Below are 21,025 nucleotides of genomic sequence, written 5' to 3'. Positions count from 1 at the left end.
CGGCCCGGCTTGCTGCACCCGAAGGTGGAGACCTGGCAAATGGGCCGCACCCGGGCGGGCAAGCGCTTGGGGGCCAATGCCCAGAGGCTCCGGAGAAGGGGGCGCGGGCGGAGAGGGGCGGGGCGAGCTGGTTCCCTGCGTGGAGGAACGGGAAGATCTGAGTTGAGACCGCGTGGTGTAGTGGTTAAGCTACCTCACGTGTGGAGGGAAGGCGGGAAGCCAGCAAATAAAGAGGGTAAGGGTGATAGAAGAGCGAAGAGTGAAGGGCAAACCCCGGCGGGAGGAGACGAGCCTGGGGAGGCTCCGGGCACCCTTGGCACCTCAGTCCGGAGACCGCGCGGCGGCCGGATCCTTGGTGAGGAGGGAGGGGCGGGATAGGCGCTTGCCTGCCTTCTCATGTCCTTTGCCTTCTCTGAAGAACGGAGCGATGCTGATCTCGGGAAAAACGACTGGACCTTCTTAGCCCTCGCTGAGCCACGGAGGTAAGGGAAAGGCGAGCTCTACCCCGGGTGGCCCTGGGGAGCCCCGCGCCCGGAGAGACTGCGTGTTGCCTGTGATTAGGGCCAGGCAAAAGCTCTGCAAAGCTGACTCATCTTGAGTGGCCGGCCCCGGCTTCCCTTCCACGTACCCGCAGGTATGTGGAATCTCCTGGAAAGGATTTACTTTCAGCTGGCTGGCACGTCTCTAAGGCATTGGTAGTTCTTAGCATTGTAATGAGGGTACCAAAGCTTTCAGACCTCGAAGAATTCTAGGCAAAAGGGCAGATTTTGAAGGAATCTTTTTGGGGACAGTGGGTCCTGCATTAGCCCCCTTTGCCTTTTGTGGGAGTCAAGGCAATTCAGTGCAGGCGGTCGAAGGGAGGTAACGGTGGTGTAGAATGATCCTCTTCCATTTCTGTGTGTTATACTTTTAAAAAAGGGTCTCACAGTCCACTCTTTGTGCCGTGTGTGTTAGAGTTTTAGTGAAACCACTCTACTCTTTCGGCTCCCCCTCTCAGAGATGCAAGTCCATGGGGTTTAGAGCAGTGTATTAGAAAGTCACTACCTGTCCTGTTCTTAGAATCAGAGTCTGTCTGAGGAACACTTTGTTACTGGGTCAGGTTTTTCCTGTCTTGCCTGGCTCTCTCTTCAGCCATCCAGGAAGGTTCTCTACACCTCATGCAAATAGAATTCTATTAAGAAGCTCTACCAATTTACCCCAGCAGGAGAGCCTCCAGTTCTGTATGTCTGTGTTCTAGCCTACACTGAGACCGTTTTTCCTTTCTGTAACCACTGTAGGCTTTATGCTAACCCTTTAGAGCTACGCATTCTTGTTTGCACACAGCAGACACCACCTCTTACTCCCCAGTATTTTCCATCACCTCTATCATAGTAAAGAGGAGTGAGAACTAAAGATGTTGCAATGTACTAAAGATGTATCATGCCAAAGAGGAGTGAGAACTAAAGATGTTGCAATGTACAAAGACCCAGGGCATCTTTACGTTAAACCAGAGTGGCCTGCTGGGAACACTGTTCTGGGTACTAACATTTATGACTCGTAGAACATGTGATCCAAGAGTTGCCGCCTCTGATTTCTTCTCTTTGTTGGCCCCACGAGGTTCAGAGTTCAGGTTTGGTCTGTGTAAGACCGTATCATGCCAGCCGGGCAACATCTGCCCAAGAACGCAGTGTGAGTGAACCAGAAGACAGTGGGGCTGATCTTTCTCCTAGTGGGCAAGAACAGAAGACATAGGTTATATTAATGTGTGTCTAGACTAGCTGGAATCTAAACTTTGTTCTGTGAATGACTGACTCCAATTAACATTCTGCTCCCGCCCTGGTTCTGGGAATAGTAAGGATGGGCCCCTTGGCAGATCACCTGCCTTACCTGCAGATAGCACTCTTTCTTTCTCCCTTGTTTTGTATCATGCCGTAATCTTAAGGAAGTTCTTTAACTTTTCTGACTCCATTTCCTTGAGAACTAGAGAGTGTAGTTCATAAACCGAGAGGTGGTGTTTTAAAAGTGATAGCAAAGGGTACTTTTTCATTATCATTATTAAAGTTCATAAAGTTCATGGTACACTGCTGGGTTGCAAAAAGTAAGAGCTGAGTTGCTTCACTAAAAAAAAAGAAGGAAAGGGGGGTGTTCAAAAAGCGTTAACTGTCATCATTTAGGCTATCTGAAAACCTGACATGTTTTGGTAATTTTTTCTCCATATCGATGAGTATATTGTGGATATTCTCTAAAGACATTATGGTATAAATGAAGAGTGGATGGATGGGGAATCAATAGACCTGAGCTCTGATCTAGACTGACAGTAATCGGCCCTGTGGTTCTGGAAAGATCACTTGAGTCACCTGGGCCTCAGTATCTTTGTTGGTAACTGAGGGGGTGGTGATAGTGATCTCTTAATGTTCCGTTAAGTTTTGAAGTAGATAATCCTGTCCTTATTCTGAGGATAATGCTGTATTCTTTGAAGATTAGTATTTTGGGTGCAGGAGTCAGAAAAGCAACTTTCCCGTTTCCCTGGGCTCCTCTTTTCTAATTCCCTCTAGCACACGGTGCCAAGTGTGACTTACAGTGAAAGCCTAATCCAGCTAGGAATGCTGTTGAATGTGAGCTCTCTGTTCCCCACTCTGGAGCCTCTAGGACTGAGCTGGAGTTTGGGGGCCATAGGGTGATAGGGCCATTGATTGGTTCCCCGAAGGGGCCAGAGCAAATAGCTGCTGAGCTTCACTCCGCCCCTCATTCCTGATTTCACCTCAGCTACTTATAGAGCCAGACCCTCAGCTTCTGCCCAGCTCCAGACACACAAAGCTTCTCCAGGCAGCGCTGCCTCAGAACAGAGATTACTTCTATAGGTAGGTTCCTGCTCCAGGAGGAGAGGAGCACTTTCCTTGGCTCTTCCCTTGCCCCAGCTCCCTGGCTGGTTTGCTTGTCTGTAATTGTAACTCTGAACTCCTGGCTCCAGCACATTGCCCTCTTACTTTTGAATCCCAGCAGTCTACCCAGATCTGCTCTTGACAATAGTGTTGCAGGGAGAGGAGCTGAGAGGTGGGTGGCAGGGCTTATCTAGTGGTGTTGGAGAGAATGAAGTGGTTGGCCTGGGGATATGTAGAATGGAGTTTGGGGCTGCCGTGTAGGTAATCTCACTGGGGATCAGTGCTGAGAAGGGGTCCTGTTAGGAAGGTGACCCTGGGAATATGGGAGATGGGAGCTGAGGCTAGGGGAAAGAGGAAGCCATGCTGTTACTAGTCTTCCTTTCTTCTTCCCTGATGGGCTGTGGCGCCAGGCTGGGGTCTGCTGGCTTAATACGCTGTAGTGACTGGGTCTGTGCCTGCAAGTGGGGGCAGGGAAGTCTTTGAGAAGGAATGTGGGCTAGAGTTGGATTTTTCTTTTGTGTTTGGGGTGGAGACCTAAGAAGATTTGCTTTTTGTATTTGTTTTTGTTTTTTAAGATGTAATTTATTTTAGAGAGGATGGTGAGGGGCAGAGGGAGAGAGAATGTTAGGCAGACTCCAGACTGAGTGCAGAGCCTGACACAGGATTCGATCTCATGATTTGACTGCACTCCCCAGGTGCCCCAAGAAGGTTCGTTCGTTCGTTCTTTCTTTCTTTCTTTCTTTCTTTCTTTCTTTCTTTCTTTCTTTCTTTCTTTTTTTTTTTAAAGATTTTATTTATTTAGTTGACAGAGATAGAGACAGCCAGCGAGAGAGGGAACACAAGCAGGGGAAGTGGGAGAGGAAGAAGCAGGCTCCTAGCAGAGGAGCCTGATGTGGGGCTTGATCCCAGAACGCCGGGATCACGCCCTGAGCCGAAGGCAGACGCTTAACGACTGCGCCACCCAGGCGCCCCCCCCCCAAGAAGGTTCTTACATTTCACAGCTGTGTATGCCCAAAATGATCTTGGACAAGCAGTTGTCTCCTGGCTGTCTCACTCTGCTGCTCCCTTCCTCCCCTACGAAATCCGTATTAGGTTCTCCAGACCTACAAGGGCTGTACAGAGCTGGCTGATCCAGGTTTGATGGGTGTGAGATACACAGGCCTGAGGATGGGTGCCCATGAAGGCAGGGTAAGCCTGACTAGGAGCTGATTCCTTTGCAGCTCACCTTGGATAATGTCACTTGGTGGAGAAGAACTGTGAGATCGTGGCTGGAAGCCAGGTTGACCTACCTGCCAGTGCCCGGCTGAGTGGCAGCCTAGAGCCCAGGAGCAGCAAGTGGCTGTAGGCCACAGACACAGTGAAGATATGAGTGCGGGGGTGAACACCTTTGCTCCCCTGCTCCCAACCTCGGACACAGACGTGGTCACATCTACCTTCTCCCTCGTGGACTATGTAGTGTTTGTGCTGCTGCTGGTTCTCTCCCTCGCTATTGGGCTCTACCATGCCTTTCGGGGCTGGGGCCAGCATACTGTTGGCCAGCTGCTCATGGCAGACCGAAAAATGAGCTGTCTACCTGTGGCTCTGTCTCTGCTGGCCACCTTCCAATCAGCCGTGGCCATCTTGGGTGTGCCGTCTGAGATCTATCGATTTGGGACCCAGTATTGGTTCCTGGGCTGCTGCTATTTTCTGGGCCTGCTGATCCCTGCACACGTCTTCATCCCTGTCTTCTACCGCCTGCATCTCACCAGTGCCTATGAGGTGAGCAGGGAGGAGGAGGAGCACACAGGACCATCAGGGTCAGGGGTAGAAAGAAGGAAGAGGGCGTATATGAGGGATCTCGGTTCCTGGACGTTTTCTGCCCAATGAGAGCGATGGGACACATTGTGTGTTTCCAAGTTCTTCTGGGTGCGATCAGGTGGGGAGAGAAGGAGGGTGCTGTGCTGAGAGGCCCAGAGTAGATATGAGTTGAGTATTCCTTCATGTTCCTGGGTTTCTTGAAGGAAGTGGAATTGTGGGGGTAGAGTGGGGAGGAAAACCTTTATTTATTTATTTATTTGTTTGTTTATTTATTTATTTATTTATATGTATATGTGTGTGTGTGTGTGTGTATATTCCTACCCAGTACCTGGAGCTCCGATTCAATAAAGCTGTGCGGGTCTGTGGGACCGTGACTTTTATCTTTCAGATGGTAAGTAGAAATGAGGGTAGAATTTAAGCCTGAGATATGGTAGAGGGACCCAAACTCTGGTATGTTGAAGCATTCTGAGCTTTTCCTGCTTGCAAATTGGCAAGATTGAAGGTCCCACTAGGGGTCAGTGTCCCTGAAGCCACCGGAGGCATCCTACTTCCTATTCCTTCCAGTTGCAGCACAGTCACTATGGTGGCAGCAAGCCAAGATTTGGAAGAAGGGAGAGGGAAGTGAGCCTAGACGAAGGGGGGCCATTAGGATATTGGAGCTGAGGTCCATCTTTTCTCTTTGCCCATCTTCCTTTCCCCTCCCCCTCTCTTTTCCATACGCAACAGGTGATCTACATGGGAGTTGTGCTCTATGCACCATCATTGGCCCTCAATGCAGGTGAGGAGTCACAGCCCTTGGCTCTCAGCCACAGTAGACTGGGAAAACACCTTTGGGAGGGGCAGGTAGAGGAGACTGTGCAGAAAAGAATCCGACCTTGGCCAGGGACGTACTTCACCGCGTGAGCCCTTGGCTGGTCTCTGCTGGAGGTGGAAGTACCTTGGTTCACCTCACTTGAAAGCTAATCAAACATTACCATGTCTCATCTGAACTGGTTAATCAACACCTTTTGGTGGGATTCAAACATTTTTTTTCCATTGTGGTGAATAATTTATTTCATCTGTAATGACCAAATGCTTCATGTCTTGCTGGGGTTTTTCTGGTTTCTCTGTTGGGAAACTCTCTTCCAGAGACAGGAATGTGGTTTTTATCTGTTTGCAGTGACTGGCTTTGACCTGTGGCTGTCAGTGCTGACCCTAGGCATTGTTTGTACTGTCTATACTGCTCTGGTAAGTGTGGTTTTAAGTCTTAGGCGAGGGAGGGGCGATGGGAGGAAAAAGAAAGGAAAGGATGAGGTAAAAATGTAGGTGAGAATGGGATGGAGTTCTGGAGTGGGATGAAACAGGATGTAGGAGATGGGCTGGGACGTCGGTGGAGTAGGAGATAGGGTGGGAATGATGTCAACAGAGTCTCAGCAGTTGTGCCCCTGGTGGCAGTACCATCCCTTGCTGGTGGTAGGTATGGTGTCTTCACTTGTGGGTGGTTTTAAAGACATCTGTGGCAGGCACGCTTTCTTTGCCCTGCAGGGTGGGCTGAAGGCAGTCATCTGGACAGACGTGTTCCAGACGCTGGTCATGTTCCTAGGGCAGCTGGTGGTTATCATTGTGGGGTCAGCCAAGGTGGGCGGCTTGGGGCATGTGTGGGAAGTGGCTTCCCAGCATGGCCGCATCTCTGGGATCGTGTAAGTACACCCCCTTCCCTTGGCTGGGGTCTGTAGTGCCTGGGGGCCGAGCGCATCCTAGAGCCTGAACTCCTCTAGAGCTGCAGGAAACAGGACAAACTGGCAGCCTTAGGGGCAGCCCGGAGACGGGTGGGAAGCTGGCACTGCAGGGATGGAGGGTGATCACAGAGATCTGGCTGGTGGGTAAGGAGGGTCAAGATGTCTTTAGTACCTGGCATGAGGCTGTGTTGGAGGGATGGAACCCTTCCTCCATCTCGCTGCCCTGTTTCTTGTGTCTAGCCGGTTCTTGCCTTCAGTAGCTCCTTCACCCTGTAGCCGCTCTGCCCCCGTTGTAGGAGTGTGAGGAAGGCTGTGTCTGTCTGGGGCTATGCCACAGTGACCAGTTGGCATCTGTTGTAGGCTGGATCCAGATCCTTTTGTACGGCACACTTTCTGGACATTGGCTTTTGGGGGTGTCTTCATGATGCTGTCCTTGTATGGTGTGAACCAGGCTCAGGTGCAGCGCTACCTCAGTTCCCGCACGGAGAAGGCTGCTGTGCTGTGAGTACAGGGACAGGAAGACCAGGGAGGTGGACAGGAGAGTGGGCCCCGTTCCCCTGGGCAGTTGGGCTTGGGGCAGGATGCCAGAGCGTGCGCACACACCCGTCGGGGTCAGGATACAGGTCTGCTTTCCGGAGCTCGGCGACATGCCTGAGGGTGTCTATTACAGTCTCTGTTTCCTTGGCACGGGTCTCTTTGCAGCTCCTGCTATGCAGTCTTCCCTTGCCAGCAGCTGGTCCTCTGCATGAGCTGCCTCATTGGCCTGGTCATGTTTGTCTACTACCAGGAGTATCCCATGAGCACCCAGCAGGCTCAAGCAGCCCCTGACCAGGTGAGAAGTCCTCCCTGGCACCCTTCTCTGCCCATGAGGGCCAACCTGGCCCCCCAAGAGGAGTGTCTGGTTGGCTGCAGAAAGGATTCTCACCCTGGGTAGGAAATGGATGTAAGTCATTTTCCACTGTGGGATTCTACAGTCTGCACGAGGGTCCCAGCCCCTGGCCGGCATCGCCTAATCATAGCGCTCACCCTGCTGGGGTGGGGACCTGCCTTTATTGTTGGCTCACCACTGTGCACTGTGCCATGTGCTTTGCCGGGAGCTGTCACCAACCTGGTCTCCTCTAATCCTTACAACAGCCTCATTTTACAGAAAAGAAAAAAGCCTCATCGAGGTGGCCGGAATGCTTATCACATTGCTAGTCAGGGGCAGGGCTGGGTGTGAACGTCATTATTCTTTATCCAGAGCCCATTTTCTCTCCACTAACTGGGTTACCCTCAGTGCTTAGCCCCCTTCTTAATCATCCACTATCCATAGACTGGTGGGGGCACTGGCAGGGGGGTTCCCACACGCCTTACCCTGGGGAAGGGCTCCTCTCTCAAGAGAGCTGTGCACTTCTGCTCTGCCTGCAGTTCGTCCTGTATTTTGTGATGGATCTCCTGAAAGGCCTGCCGGGCCTGCCTGGGCTCTTTGTCGCCTGCCTCTTCAGTGGCTCCCTCAGGTACCCTCTTTGACCGTTTCCCTCAGGCTTGATGCGCCTGATCCCTACTTGTCCCAAGGTGGCAGATGGAGGAGGGGATCTCTGTGAGTTTCTCAATGTGCCCGTCTCTCTGTGGATGACGAGGGACGGCTCATCTGTGTAGAATAGAGCATGTCCTCTCCCAGGAGGTGCCCCCTCGCTGGCAAAGGATTTTTCTTTTACAACATCAGGAATTGATTCTACTTGATCAAAACCTGTATTCCATTCAGAAAAGGACAAATGTCCTTGCCTTCTGGGCCTCTTCCTCAGCTGCCAGCTGTGAGGACGGCTTCTGGCTGCATATGTCCTCTCCTGCCTTTAGGGCGCTCTTCCCTCAGCAGGGCCCCTGTTGGTTTTGCCTCTCAGCTCCCAGACTCAGCATGACTCGTTTTTGTCTTCCTCCTTTCAGCACCATATCTTCTGCTTTTAATTCACTGGCAACTGTTACGATGGAAGATCTGATCCGACCCTGGTTCCCTCAGTTCTCTGAAGTCCAGGCCATCATGCTTTCCAGAATCCTCGGTGGGGTTATGCTTCTTCATCTTGTCAGTTGTATTCTGTCTAAGACACACCCTAAGCACTGTCATCAGTCTGCTTTTCAGCACCAGCTTTAGCCTGGGCTCAGCGCTTGCCAAACGCACGTGACCTTGTTGACATCTCAGGGCAAGGGAAGGTCTCTGAGTCACATAGGTGGGAAGACTGGGTGGGAGGGACCTGGAGCTGGGGCAGGAGGGAATATGCCATTTCTAGGGACACAGAGGTAGTTGGCTGGGGAAGGAGCTTTGCTCTACTTTCCAAAATGTGTTAACTTATCTCTGCTTGTTTCCTCCCTTTTCCCCCAGCCTTTGGCTATGGGCTACTTTGTCTGGGAATGGCCTATATTTCTTCCCAGATGGGATCTGTGCTACAGGTAAGGACTGTGCAGAGAGGAAAACGGTTTTTAAGGAAGAAAGGAATTGATTGAAACAGGAAGTTGAGGAAGACAGCTGATGTGAAAGGAAAGGTATAGGGATGAGTGTCAAAAATTCACCTTTGATGGACCACCATTAGCTAGCCTTCCCTAGAGTCATTCCCAGGATATTGTCGGTTCAGAGACATCTGGGGATCAGCCTCAGAGGACAGCCCAAAGTACATTCCCGTAACATTCCCAGGATTCGCCCTCTGGAATCCTGCATTCTGATGTTTCCAGGTAGAAGATACAGACAGATCTGACAAGTGGGGTGCTGAGACATTGGCAGGTGGCCATGCTCTACATTGGTGAGGCTGGGAGGCTCTGAGCCTGAATGTTCTCTTTTTTTCCTCAACCCTGTCCTCCACAGGCGGCGCTCAGCATCTTTGGCATGGTTGGGGGACCGCTGCTCGGACTCTTCTGCCTTGGGATGTTCTTTCCTTGTGCCAACCCTCTTGTGAGTGATCCATTTGGCTCCACAGTCGTGTACACGGGTGGACCTGAGAAATGTCTTGGCAGGGCGCTCCCAATGAGTTCTGGGAACTGGTGTGAAGATTTATTAGGGCTGGCATCGTGACAGGAGAATGTGTTGTGTCTCTGGGCAGGGTGCCATTGTGGGCCTGTTGGCTGGACTCATCATGGCCTTCTGGATCGGCATCGGGAGCATAGTGACCAACATGGCCTCCGGTGTGGCACCCTCTCCCCCTAATATATCCAGCTTTTCCCTGCCTAGCAACCTGACCACTGTCACCATGACCACGCTGATGCCCCCAACCACCCTCTCCAAGTGAGTTGGGGCTCACTCTCTCCTTGGGGAGAATAGCTCATTTTTGAGGGGTTTCCCAGGGGTCTTGCTAAGAAATGGGCCACCAGAGTCCTCAGGGAAATGTTGGGTGTTGGGTCTCAAGACCCTGGGACTGTGTCTCTGAGAAATGTCCCATCACCGAATTGCTAACTGTTCTTATTCTGGTTCTCCCCAGGCCTACAGGGCTGCAGCATCTCTACTCCTTGTCGTATTTATGGTACAGCGCTCACAACTCGACCACAGTCATTGTGGTGGGCCTGATTGTCAGTCTACTCACTGGTGAGGGCATGTGGAATGGGGACCCAGAGAAGCGAGACTGAGGGAGGCCACTAGGAATCTGGATTCTGGGGGAGAACTGAGCTTGCTCTCTGGGCTCCTTGGGCTTCTTAGCTGAGCTCTGGGAGGTGGGCAGGGGCTGGGGTCTCAGAGCCTGAGAACAGATGGCTTGCTGGGTGTGCACTGTTTTCACAGTAGGAGACTCAGAAGTGCCTTTGCCTTCAGGGGGAATGCGGGGCCGGACCCTGAATCCTCGGACCATTTACCCAGTGTTGCCAAAGCTCCTTGCCCTCCTGCCCATGTCCTGTCAGAAGCGATTTCACTGCATAAGCTACAGCCAGGTAGCAGCTAAGTTGTCCAGATTATACCCTCCCTTTCCTCTCTTACCACTGGACCTTCCAGATTGCCTTCCATCCCTTTCCTTTCTCCTCCCCAGCAACTCCGATTATTTGTCTGAACCTGGACTGTCCCCCAGTAAATGCTCTGGCTTCTACCCTCAGAGTAGGGTGGCTGGTGCTGGCTTGGTGGGCAGAAGGGTCTCAGCCTAGTGTGCTGGCCTTTCCTCTCCCTACCCCCACCCCACCCCCGCAACCACTCACCTCGTGCTTTGCTCCTCCCTTTCTCCCCCACTGCCCTTTGCTGATCTCCCTTCCAGCAGGGATCAAAGCAGGGTCTTCCACCTTTTCTGCCTGAGTTCCTTCACCCCTTTGTCTCATGTTCACCCCAACCTCTCCACTCTCTTTGCTCTCTGTGTTCTTCAGGACCTCTCGGTGGACACTGCTGCATTTCCAGAAAAGATGAGTAATGGGACGTTGAAGAACAGCAGAGACAAAGAGGCCGTGGCAGTGCCTGAGGAAGGCTCAGCCCACCAAGGGAACAGCCCCACCTTCATCCTCCAGGAGACCTCACTGTGATCCGGGCTCAGGTCTCAGTGACAGAGGCCATCCTGTAGTGTAGCGATGAGTTAGGTGATACACCATGTAGGGACAATCGAGGACTGGATTATCTAGCCCACCAAAGGACCTTGTTTTTAGGTGTTTGGGCTGCAGTAGAAGCTGTCATGTCATGGGAAGTGTGAGGGTACGATAAGGTTTTTACTTGTCCCTTGAGAGTCTATTCTCTAGAGGACCAGGCTTGCAGGGGACAGGATTTTGCTAGAAAAGGGGATCGAGGCAAATCCTGTGGGGAAATGGCTTCTGATTAACCATCATCAGGCTCCTTTGAAGTGAATAGAAACAGGAGTGCGCGTTATCACTGCTCTGGGGCCTGATTTGACAAGGTTGATCATGTTTACCAGGAAACACAAAGCCGTCTTGGCCAGCTGTTGCTTCTCTTCTGGTACTATTTTAAGCATAGATTCTGTCAGCCACAAAGGGTCTGTGACTACTTTCAATTATCTGATTCCCAGGCCCCTCTCATTCTTCCCTGTCTACCTCCATTCTTGAGGGGGGGGGGGGTCTGGTATCCCCGAGAGACCTCAGAATAGGCCGGTACCTTCATCTCCCTTGCATAGAGTAGGGAAGCTTTCCACTTCACTGCCCCCACCCTCCACCTATGTCATGGGCACTTGGGGATGGGGCACATGTAGATCCGAGAAACCAGGGCATGACCAGGTCCACTGTGGAGTGTGCCATCCACCTGGCACAGCACCCTAGTGTCATTTTGTTGTTCATGTTCATGTTTCCTTTTTGGAGTTTGTTTCTCACAGATGTTTGTTCCAAGGGAATAAAAACTGTTATTGGACCTAGAATCTGGGCTCCTGTATTGTTCACAGCTGTTCTGGTCCACCCCTGTCCCATCCATGGCAGGGGTAAAGCTCTCCCTCCTGTCCTGCACAGTCTTTCTCTGAGGAGAGGTGAAAGTGGACTGGCACTGGCTTGTAGAGGTTTGGAGACTGGCTGGCATGTCTTCGGGGCAGCGTTGTGCTTATCTGGGTGGAAGATGCGCGCTCTCCCTCTGCTGCTCTTCATCCCCTGTGGCTCATTCTGTCTCCCGTCCCGCCTCCACCTTGCCCTTGACCAGAACAATCAGTTGCTGCTCAGATTTTCACTTTTGGGGCTGGAGGAAGAATGCTGTTATTGGCTTTAAAAATAGAACATTTGAGCTGGACCCTAGTGAAGAACACTATGCTCACACCCACCCACCCCTGGGCCCTGCCCTGGCCTCATCCGGCTGCTCAGAAGGAGCTCTAACAGGTTTTCCAGGCCCCTCAGCAGAGACCTGATCCCAGGCAGATCTGTGGACAGTTTCAGAAAATGCCAAGTGGACTCTGCCTTGAGGTCTGCCCTCTTGTAGGCCTTCAACCTGGGGGCTGGGGGGCATTGCTCTTGGCTAACTACCCCACCCCACCCAGCTGCCAGAGTTCTAGACCTAACCAGGCTCCCATTTGTTCATTATTCAACATATTTATCCATCACCTACATGCCAGGGCCTTAAACTTGGCCACCATTTTGCATCTAAGGAAATGACTGCCACCGCAGGACGCTGTAGAGGTACCACCACCATTTCACAGTGGCCTCATTCAGTCTCAAATCCTTGCCTGTCAGCTATATTTGCATAGAAAAGATGAAAGTCCGCAGGATTCAAAGCTCTCAAGAATTACGATGTTTAAGGGGAAATGGTAAATAAATTTGGTTCTCCGTATCCATATAAAACTCCGTAACGGAACAAAGATGTTCTGCTTCTAACAAAGTAAACTTACGTATGATGAAAGTACCACTTATGGGGCGCCTGGCTGGCTCAGTCGGAAGAGCAGGCAACTCTTGATCTTGGGGTTGTGTATGAGCCCCCCGTTGGGTGTAGAGATTATTTAAAATCTTTCAAAGTACTGCTTCATCCCTTCAGCTCAGGTCATGATCCCAGGGTGCTGGGATCGAGTATCGCATCAGGCTCTCTACTCAGTGGGGATCCTGCTTTTCCCTTTGCCTGCCATTCCCCCTGCTTGTGTGCTCTTTCTGTCAACTAAGCAAAACGGTTAATGATTATGAGGGGGAAGTTGAATGCACAGACCTGGATTCAAATACCCTTCCCTCCATTTAATCTCCTTAAGCTTTAGTTTCCTCATCTATTAAATGAATTTCACAGAGTTGTTTAAAGATTCAGTTACATTGCATGTAAAGGACTTAAACATTCATCAGATATGAGTTGTGATCATATTTTCTGTAGTTCTTGAAGCACTTTTCATCTACTACCTGATATTATGCCTTGGGAGGGAGGTATGTCACATATCATCTGCATTTTTAATGTATAAGGTAACCAGATTGGCTAGTGAGAAGTTGAGGGGCAGAACTAGAACCCAGGTCTGTGACTCCCAGTAGCCCACCAAAATTGTATCTCTTGCCAGGGAAGAGCCAGTTTGGATGGGGTGTTCACACAGGTGGCAGGGAATCTTGAGACAGTAGTCCAGAAAACTATCACACACTAAATGGGGAGCTACTATACTATCATTCCAAAACCTTTCTAGGTCAGTGGCTTTCAAACCTTTGACCCACGGTGAAGGATACTCATGTTATGATCCAGTACACCCATACATTGCATTATGTTACTAAAACATTTCATGAAAAAATACCTCTGGGTATAGTTAATATTTTCTGATCTCTTCCTCTTCCCTTTCCCTGTATTATTCAGTCCTAAAGCCGTTAGGTGGAGCAGTGCAAGGTAGCACTGGAGCTGGGGACATCTGGTGTGCCTATCAGAGCCCAAGTGAAATGAGGGAGACCATCCATGGGAGTAGCCTAACTCAGACGTCAGAGTCAGAGCAGGGGAGGAGGGCAACCACATGGAAGGTGGCCTGATGGGGGGTTGTCAGAGCCAGTGTGTATGTGTGTCTGTATGTGTCCCACCTGGAGAATCAGAACTCAGAATGAAGAGGGATTTGCACATGGGAGCAGCCCAGCCTGGGCTGTTAGAACCTGAGTGGAGCGAGAGTATCTGTATGGAAGAAAGACCTCTGGTTAGATGGGAGCCCAAGTAGGGTGAGGCAGTATGGGGTGTGGTGTCAGCCTAAGCAGGGTGATGGACACCCGCACAGGGGCCAGGCCAGTGCAAGGAGAGTTGGATTACAGCCAAGCAGAGCAGCGAATAAAATCTCTGGAAGATCAAATCAGCTCTCCTGTGGATTTGCTGTAAGTCCAAATTTGGAACTTTGAAAGAATAATAAAACCAACTGGCAAAAATTGTCAAGAGAAAAGAGAAGATACAAATAATTCCAGAAATAACACGGGTACATAATTACAGATATCTAGATATTAACATGGTAATCAGACTATGAACTACTTTAGGCCAACAAATTTGAAATTTTAGATAAAACTGGACAAATTACTAGAAAAATATCACTAAAACAGACTCCAGAAACAATAGGATATCTGAATAGTCCTATTTCCATTAAAGAAATAGGAACAATATTAAATAAAACTAATCATGAGGAAATCCCCAGGCCCACATGGCTTCACTGTTGCGTTCTAATCTTTGAAGGAATAAATAATTCTAAATTTAAGTAAACGATTCCAGAGTATAGATGAAGAGGGAAACTTCTTCTTCTTTTTTTTTTTTTTAAGATTTTATTTATTTATTTGACAGACAGCCAGCGAGAGAGGGAACACAAGCAGGGGGAGTGGGAGAGGAAGAAGCAGGCTCCCAGTGGAGGAGCCTGATGTGGGGCTCGATCCCATAACACCGGGATCACGCCCTGAGCCGAAGGCAGACGCTTAACCGCTGTGCCACCCAGGCGCCCCAAAGAGGGAAACTTCTTGAATGTGTTTTCTGTTTTCCAGCAATACTTGAAGCATGAAATTTTAAATGTCTTTTATCATAGCATCAATCCAATACCAAAACCAGACAGAGATGGCATAAGAAGAAAGGAAAAGTATAGATCAATATTATGAACGCAGCTGCAAAATCACAAAATATTAGTGAACTGAATTCGGCAATGTATATACAAAAGACAATATATCATCATCATTGAGTTTATCTCAGAAACGAGAGGTTGTTTTAACAATAGAAACTCAAATGATAAGGGGCGCCTGGGTGGCACAGCGGTTAAGCGTCTGCCTTCGGCTCAGGGCGTGATCCCGGCGTCCTGGGATCGAGCCCCACATCAGGCTCCTCCGCTATGAGCCTGCTTCTTCCTCTCCCACTCCCCCTGCTTGTGTTCCCTCTCTCGCTGGCTGTCTCTGTCTCTGTCGAATAAATAAATAAAATCTTAAAAAAAAAAAAAAGAAACTCAAATGATATGATCCCTAACGTTAACAGATTAGAGCAAAAATCTCACGACCATCTCAACAGGCAGAATCGGAGTTTCATGAAGTTCGACATTCATTTAGGAGAAAAGCTAGCGCTACAAGGACTTCCCTAACCTGATTAAGGGTATATATGAAAGCAATCTACAACAAAGCTTTTATAACTATAATAAAAATTAAAGGTGAAATAATTTAATTCTTTTAACTCTAATCAAAGTTGTTTAAAAAGGGAAACAGTGGGGGGGATTGATGCTGAGGTGTCGAGAGTTCTCGCTTAGAGATCAGGAACGAGATAAAGCTGCTATTATAATTTCATTTCACCTTTGTACTTGATATTCTAGCGAGCAGTCACGCAAAAGCTCAGAACAAAGGAAAAGTGATGAATTTGACATGTTAAAAACTTCTTTTCAGTGAAAGACATCATTAAAAGTGAAAAAGACAACGTAGTAAAAAGGGAAAATCAAGTTGTAACGCATATATCTGACAAAGAACATATGACATGAACTAAGGATCAACATAAAAAAGACAACTCAAAAATGGGGCAAAGATTTGGACTGACATTTTACAAATGAGGAAATCCGACTGATCTACAAACAGGACAAAAAGAATTCAGCTTTATTAGTAACCAGGCCGATGACAATTAAAACCAAAATAACATACAATTACATACTTAACCAAACTGGCAAAAAATGTCTCCAAATCGACTTGATTTGTGCTAAGGTGACTACAGTCACCTAGTAATTCCAACAGTAGTCCCAGAGTGAAAACGGCAAATTACATTTTAGTATTAGCATGAAAGAAAAAAGTTTTAACTTCAGCGACTCCCTGATAAGGTCCCAGAGATCCCTAGGGTTTCATGGACCACACTTGAGGAACTGTTACCCTAAGCAAGAAGAGGAACAAGAACTTTCTTAACAACATAATAGCGCCAACCTGGAGACAACCCCAAAGTCCATAACAACGAGTATTACATCCTTACAGGAATGCTATGTAAGCAATGACAAAAATGACCGCGACCACGCACACCAACAAGTAAAGTGTTGATTAAAAGAAAGCAAGTAATGGAAGAAGACACTGTGATTGCATTTGTTAAAGTTCAAAACAGAAAAAAAAAAAAAACTATGCTTTATTGTTTATGGACCCATACAAAGGTGGTAAGACCATTTTTTTTTTAAAAAGCAAGAGAATGATTAACCTAAAGACAGGAGAGAGACGACCTCAAGTGAAGAGGGTGGGTAATGTGACCAGGGACGGGCTTTGCAGACTTCGGCCATATTCTAATTCTTCACTGAATGGGAATATCATAAAGGTTCACTTCAAACATTACGAGTATGTCTTATAGGCTCTATGTACATTTTTCAGTAAAAAATTTTAATCTACTAATACCATTCACTGACATAGCTGTCTTTCCTAACATTATTAAGAAGAAAAGCAAGATGCAGAATAATATATGTAACTGTAGTAAAAATGATGTGGAAAAGACCACAGTAATACTTGTTTGTACCCGCGCAAAGTGTCTCTGGAAGGGTACAGAAGAAACTTACAATGATGAAGAGGGGAGTCTCCCTGCCTGTGAAAGGGGATGGGATGACAAGAAGACAGAGGTGGGGGGCACCTTTTCTCTCATCTCTCTATACTTTCTTACACATTTTGATGTTGAACAGTTCATGTATTACCAATACTAAAATGTTTTTAAAGCCCTATACATCTGTAAGTTAAAAAAAATCCTTCTAAATGAACCTGTATCAAACATAATGTTGGAAATTTTAAACCATTAGAACTGGAAATTATAAATCATTTCAGAATTATATTGCAACTAGATCATTACAGAGCAATCAGACAAGCAATCTTTAAATGTTGAGCAATCTGATGGGCAAAAAAAAAAATTTAATTTACTTTTCTTGATTACTATTGTTTGAGCACTTTTCCTTTTTCTCTCTTTTTTTCTCTTCCGCTTCCTTCTCCTCCTCTCCTTGCTCCCCCACTTCTCCACCTCCTTTTTTTGCTCCTCTACCTCCTTCTTTTTTGGTTTGGATTTTTCCGTGAGTTTCCTGATCATATCCTCTGTTGATTTAAATAATCGTTGTCAGAATTCTGTCTATATTCTGGATATTAATTCCATGCAGTAATTTACCCTCACAGTTTCCCTTTTTTCTTTTTTTCCCCACTTTCCCTTTTCTTATAACTTCTGTTATAGTATTTCTTTTAACAGAAGTTTTAAATTTTGGAAACAAATCTCTTAGTTTTTTATGGCTTCTGGGTTTTGTGTCTTGTTTAGGCAGGCATTCTCCAGCCCAATATTATTTTAAAATATAGTTTAAAAACCTTTAAAATATTTTAACTTTTTCCCTCTAAATGTTTAATTATTTGTACCAGCCGTATTTGATGTGATGGGGCAGGAGGTTCATTCTAATATTATTTTTTCTTCAGTGGATAGCCAAATATCTCACATTTGTCACAAAAGCCACCCTTCCTTCATAGAGTGTAAGTGTTGTCGCTAACGAAATTAACTAACTAAATAAGCGTTGCATTTGCGCAGATACATGAATGTTTTGCACTTTACTCCACTGATCTAGTTTTATCCCTTCATCGTAGGTTGCAAAATCTGTATTATGTTTACATAGCTTTATATATTTTTATATTTATATTTTCATATACTGTAGGGCAAATTCCCACGCGGTATTCTTTTTCAGATTTTGGGGACTGTTATTGAACATTTTCTCTTCCAGAAAAGAATCAGAATTTTATTAAAAATTATTTTCCTCATTGTTTTAATTTGCATTTCCTGGACGCTCTATGTCGTAGAGCACCCTTCCAGACGCTTATTTAATGTATCTTCTTTGGTGAGGTGTCTAGCAAGGTCTTTGGCCCATTTTTTAATTGGATTATTGTCTCGTTGAGTTTTGAGAGTTCTTTGTATATTTTGGATGATACCCCTTTATCGGATGTGTCTTGCATTTTTAGGACTTTATGCTACAGAGTCACTTGTGCACAGGTACAAAGACATATATGCAAGGATAATATAAATAATGAATTAGAGGATAAAATTACAAATTCGAAGGAAACAAAACATTTGTCTCGGACTGGGCTCTTGGTCGCAAGCAGCAGAAGCGACTTTGGCTGATGAGCAGAAAGTCGTTTGTTACAAAGAACATTGTTGTGAGGACTAGAGAATAGGCTTGATGATAATCCTCAAGAATGAAAGCCACAAACCACATGTATAAATAACCTGATGTGTAAAAGGCCCAGAAGAATTCTGCTGCCACCAAAAACGAGATGCTAAATCTGCACTGCCACCAAGAGCCTGACTGCAGTTGCAACCGTCACTCACAGTAGCGCCACTAATATCTCTTCTGCATCAGGAACTTGCTTTGTAACCCACGCTGCCCCCAAGGCCATAGGGCTGCCCTGCACCCTTGCCAGCCTAATAGGTGTCCTGCCAAAAGTCCATTTCCTCCTGGGGTCCACTTCTGATTTGGAGATTGGCATGGGTACAGCTGGTTGGTGGAGTTTCAAAGGAGACTAGAGAGTGAATATTTCCACGAACATGAAAAATGTTCCAAAGGAGTTGGCCAACCCGAAAACATGACACATGTCCATTGAAGTGTCTATTTATTGGAGAGAGCTAATACGTTGTGGCACATCCGTGCATTAGAATACAATGCAGCTCTTGAACGGAGTAAAGTAGTTTAAAAAATAAGGATGTGGGAGAATCTCCAAGATATAACTGATGTGTATTATAGTCTATCATTTGTATCTTAAAAAGAGCTATACCTATTTATATATTTGTCCATGTAGACAAAAGTCTGGAAGGACACACGAGACACTGATAACAATGACTGCTTCTAGAGAAGGGAAAAAGGAGACCAGGATGGACGGGGGACTTACTGGTCTGAATTCTGTATATGCCATATGCATGTTGAATCTATTCAAAATTTGAAAAAGTAAAAATGTTTGCCACATATATAAATTGTGGCCAGTAAACATTTGATACATTTTATTCACTTCAGCATGTTTGGAAATAAAACCAATGAACAGTGGGGATTATCTGCATTGGGATTACCAGTGACAGCCCAGATGCTGCTGATGCTAATAATATCTCAGGGTCAACAACTTCAACTTCTTCTGGGCTAAAGGTTGCCCATCTCAAACCCGGAATTGTGAAACAGCATCCACCGGTCCCATAAAACCTGCGTGCCTGGCTAGCACTCCCCAAGAACCCAGTTCAGATCTCTGAAGCGGTCAGTGACATTGAGGATACAGAGAACTGTTAATAATTATTCCATCCTAAGAAGCAAGAAATGGTCTCCTGCCCACTCCAAAGTCTGTGGGAGGGTTTCTGTGATTCTTTTGTGAGAATTTGAGAAAGATCCATGCAACATTACGAGGCCAGGAGATGTTATAACGAAATAGTTTTGTTTATCTGGGTAGGAGATTGGGTCTATTAAACACAGCCATTTAACACCCACTGAGTGAGACTCAAAATACTTTCAGCTGAATCATTTAAAATGCTTCCAGCAGCATAAACAGAGTACCCAACTGAAAGAGGCTCAAACAGTGAGGACATTCATTATTTCACATAACAAGAAGTCTGGCGAAGAGAATTCCAGAGCTGCCTCATTCAGAAGTTCAACAATGACAGAGTTCTGGCTTAATCTCTCTGACTTCCTTGTGATTTTTCCTTTATGGTGACAAAATGACTGTTGCTGTTGCCAGCACATATCTTCACGTGAGATTAGTGAAGGCATGAAGTGTGAAGGACTTCCACATTGCTTGCTCTTGTGCTTTCTCTCACTTGCTCGCGTGCTGGCTCTCCTGTTTTTAATCAGGGAGGAAAATCTTTCCCAGAAGCCCCCAGGAGATTTCTCGACCACATGCAGTTGGTCGGAAGTGTGTGATACGCCCACCTCCAAACCAATCTTTAGCAAGGGGTAACGGGAGTACCACGCTTGTCTTAACCAATCACAGTTCATCCCCAGAGGAGAGTCGGGGGGTGGGGTGAATAAGGTTTCTCCTTGCTTGTTTGTCTGAAATTCAGTTTTAACTGGACGTCCTATATTTTTATTTGAGACTCTGGCAATGCTGCTGGGTGACACCCTCATCTTTCCTGAGTCTGTTGCCAGATCATACTTAACAAAAGCTGTGTTCCACTAGCAAGAATAAGACAGTAGTGCCTAAAAGTAGCAATCAACAGTCTGCCTCTTTGCTTTACAAGATTTCCTTCAACTTCTGTTCAAGAAAATCCTGGCTCCCTTTGGCTCTCTGCCCCTCCCTATTTGACAACAGCTGTGTCCCTGAGACATGATGGTGAAGGCCCAACTAAATGGCTTTGGCTATGTTGGGTGCCTGGTCACCAAGGCTGCTTTTAACTCTGGCAAAGTGAATATTGTCTCCATCAATAACACCTTCATTGACCTCAATACATGGTCTCCATGGCCCAGTATGATTCCACCCATGGAAAGTTCAAGGGCACAGTCCAGGCTGAGAATGGGAAGCCCATCTCCATCTTCCTGGAGTGAGATCTCACTAACATCAAACGGAGTAACGTCGGTGCTGAATTTATTGTGGAATCCACTGGTATCTTCGCTACCCTGAAGAAGGCTGTTGCTCCCTTGAAGGGTAGAGCCAAAAGGGTCATCATCTTTGCTTCTTCTGCTTGTGATGGCATGAAACATGAGAAAGAATTATGACAACTTTCTCAAGATTGTCAGCAATGCCTTTTGCACCAAGAACTGCTTGGCCCCCTGGCCAAAAGAAGACTGTAGAAGGCCCTTCTGAGAAGCTGTGTGGTGATGGCTGAAGAGCTGTCCAGAACATCATCCCTGCTTCTACCAGTATTGCCAAGGCTGTGGGCAAGGTCATCCCTGA

At 47.2% G+C, this 21,025-nt stretch overlaps 1 protein-coding gene across 6 annotated transcripts; it reads left to right on the top strand.

Moving 5' to 3' along the window:
• The first annotated feature begins 5 nt into the window (after positions 1-5).
• On the top strand, positions 6-11,663 carry SLC5A6 (solute carrier family 5 member 6). 6 transcript variants are annotated; one of them, XM_040623013.1, is made up of 17 exons: positions 6-24; positions 419-482; positions 4,082-4,619; positions 4,984-5,049; positions 5,385-5,436; positions 5,818-5,885; positions 6,183-6,337; positions 6,737-6,877; positions 7,079-7,208; positions 7,784-7,872; positions 8,300-8,412; positions 8,733-8,800; positions 9,210-9,296; positions 9,445-9,626; positions 9,820-9,923; positions 10,116-10,264; positions 10,682-11,663. In XM_040623013.1, exons 3-17 carry the CDS (start codon positions 4,227-4,229, stop codon positions 10,832-10,834), a joined length of 1,950 nt encoding a protein of 649 aa, XP_040478947.1. In that variant the 5' UTR covers positions 6-24; positions 419-482; positions 4,082-4,226; the 3' UTR covers positions 10,835-11,663. The 6 variants fall into 6 exon arrangements, with proteins under 6 accessions (XP_040478947.1, XP_008698546.1, XP_008698550.1 ...); XM_008700324.2 differs by lacking the exon at positions 6-24 and adding an exon at positions 87-235; XM_008700328.2 differs by lacking the exon at positions 6-24 and adding an exon at positions 88-235 and having other exon boundaries at positions 10,146-10,264.
• Positions 11,664-21,025: the final 9,362 nt, after the last annotated feature.

Source organism: Ursus maritimus, unplaced genomic scaffold (genome assembly GCF_017311325.1).
Source record: "Ursus maritimus isolate PB19 unplaced genomic scaffold, ASM1731132v1 scaffold_6, whole genome shotgun sequence".
Lineage (NCBI taxonomy): Eukaryota > Metazoa > Chordata > Mammalia > Carnivora > Ursidae > Ursus > Ursus maritimus.
The sequence above is the reverse complement of the archived record's forward strand: the minus strand, read 5'-3'. Positions and strand labels throughout refer to the sequence as shown.

Excerpts from the sequence above, each read along its gene's own strand:
- SLC5A6 (XM_040623013.1), top strand. The coding sequence starts at position 4,227 with ATGAGTGCGGGGGTGAACACCTTTGCTCCCCTGCTCCCAACCTCGGAC. Across the intron at positions 5,437-5,817 it reads ATCATTGGCCCTCAATGCAG|TGACTGGCTTTGACCTGTGG; the intron begins GTGAGGAGTCAC and ends ATCTGTTTGCAG. Across the intron at positions 8,801-9,209 it reads AGATGGGATCTGTGCTACAG|GCGGCGCTCAGCATCTTTGG; the intron begins GTAAGGACTGTG and ends TGTCCTCCACAG.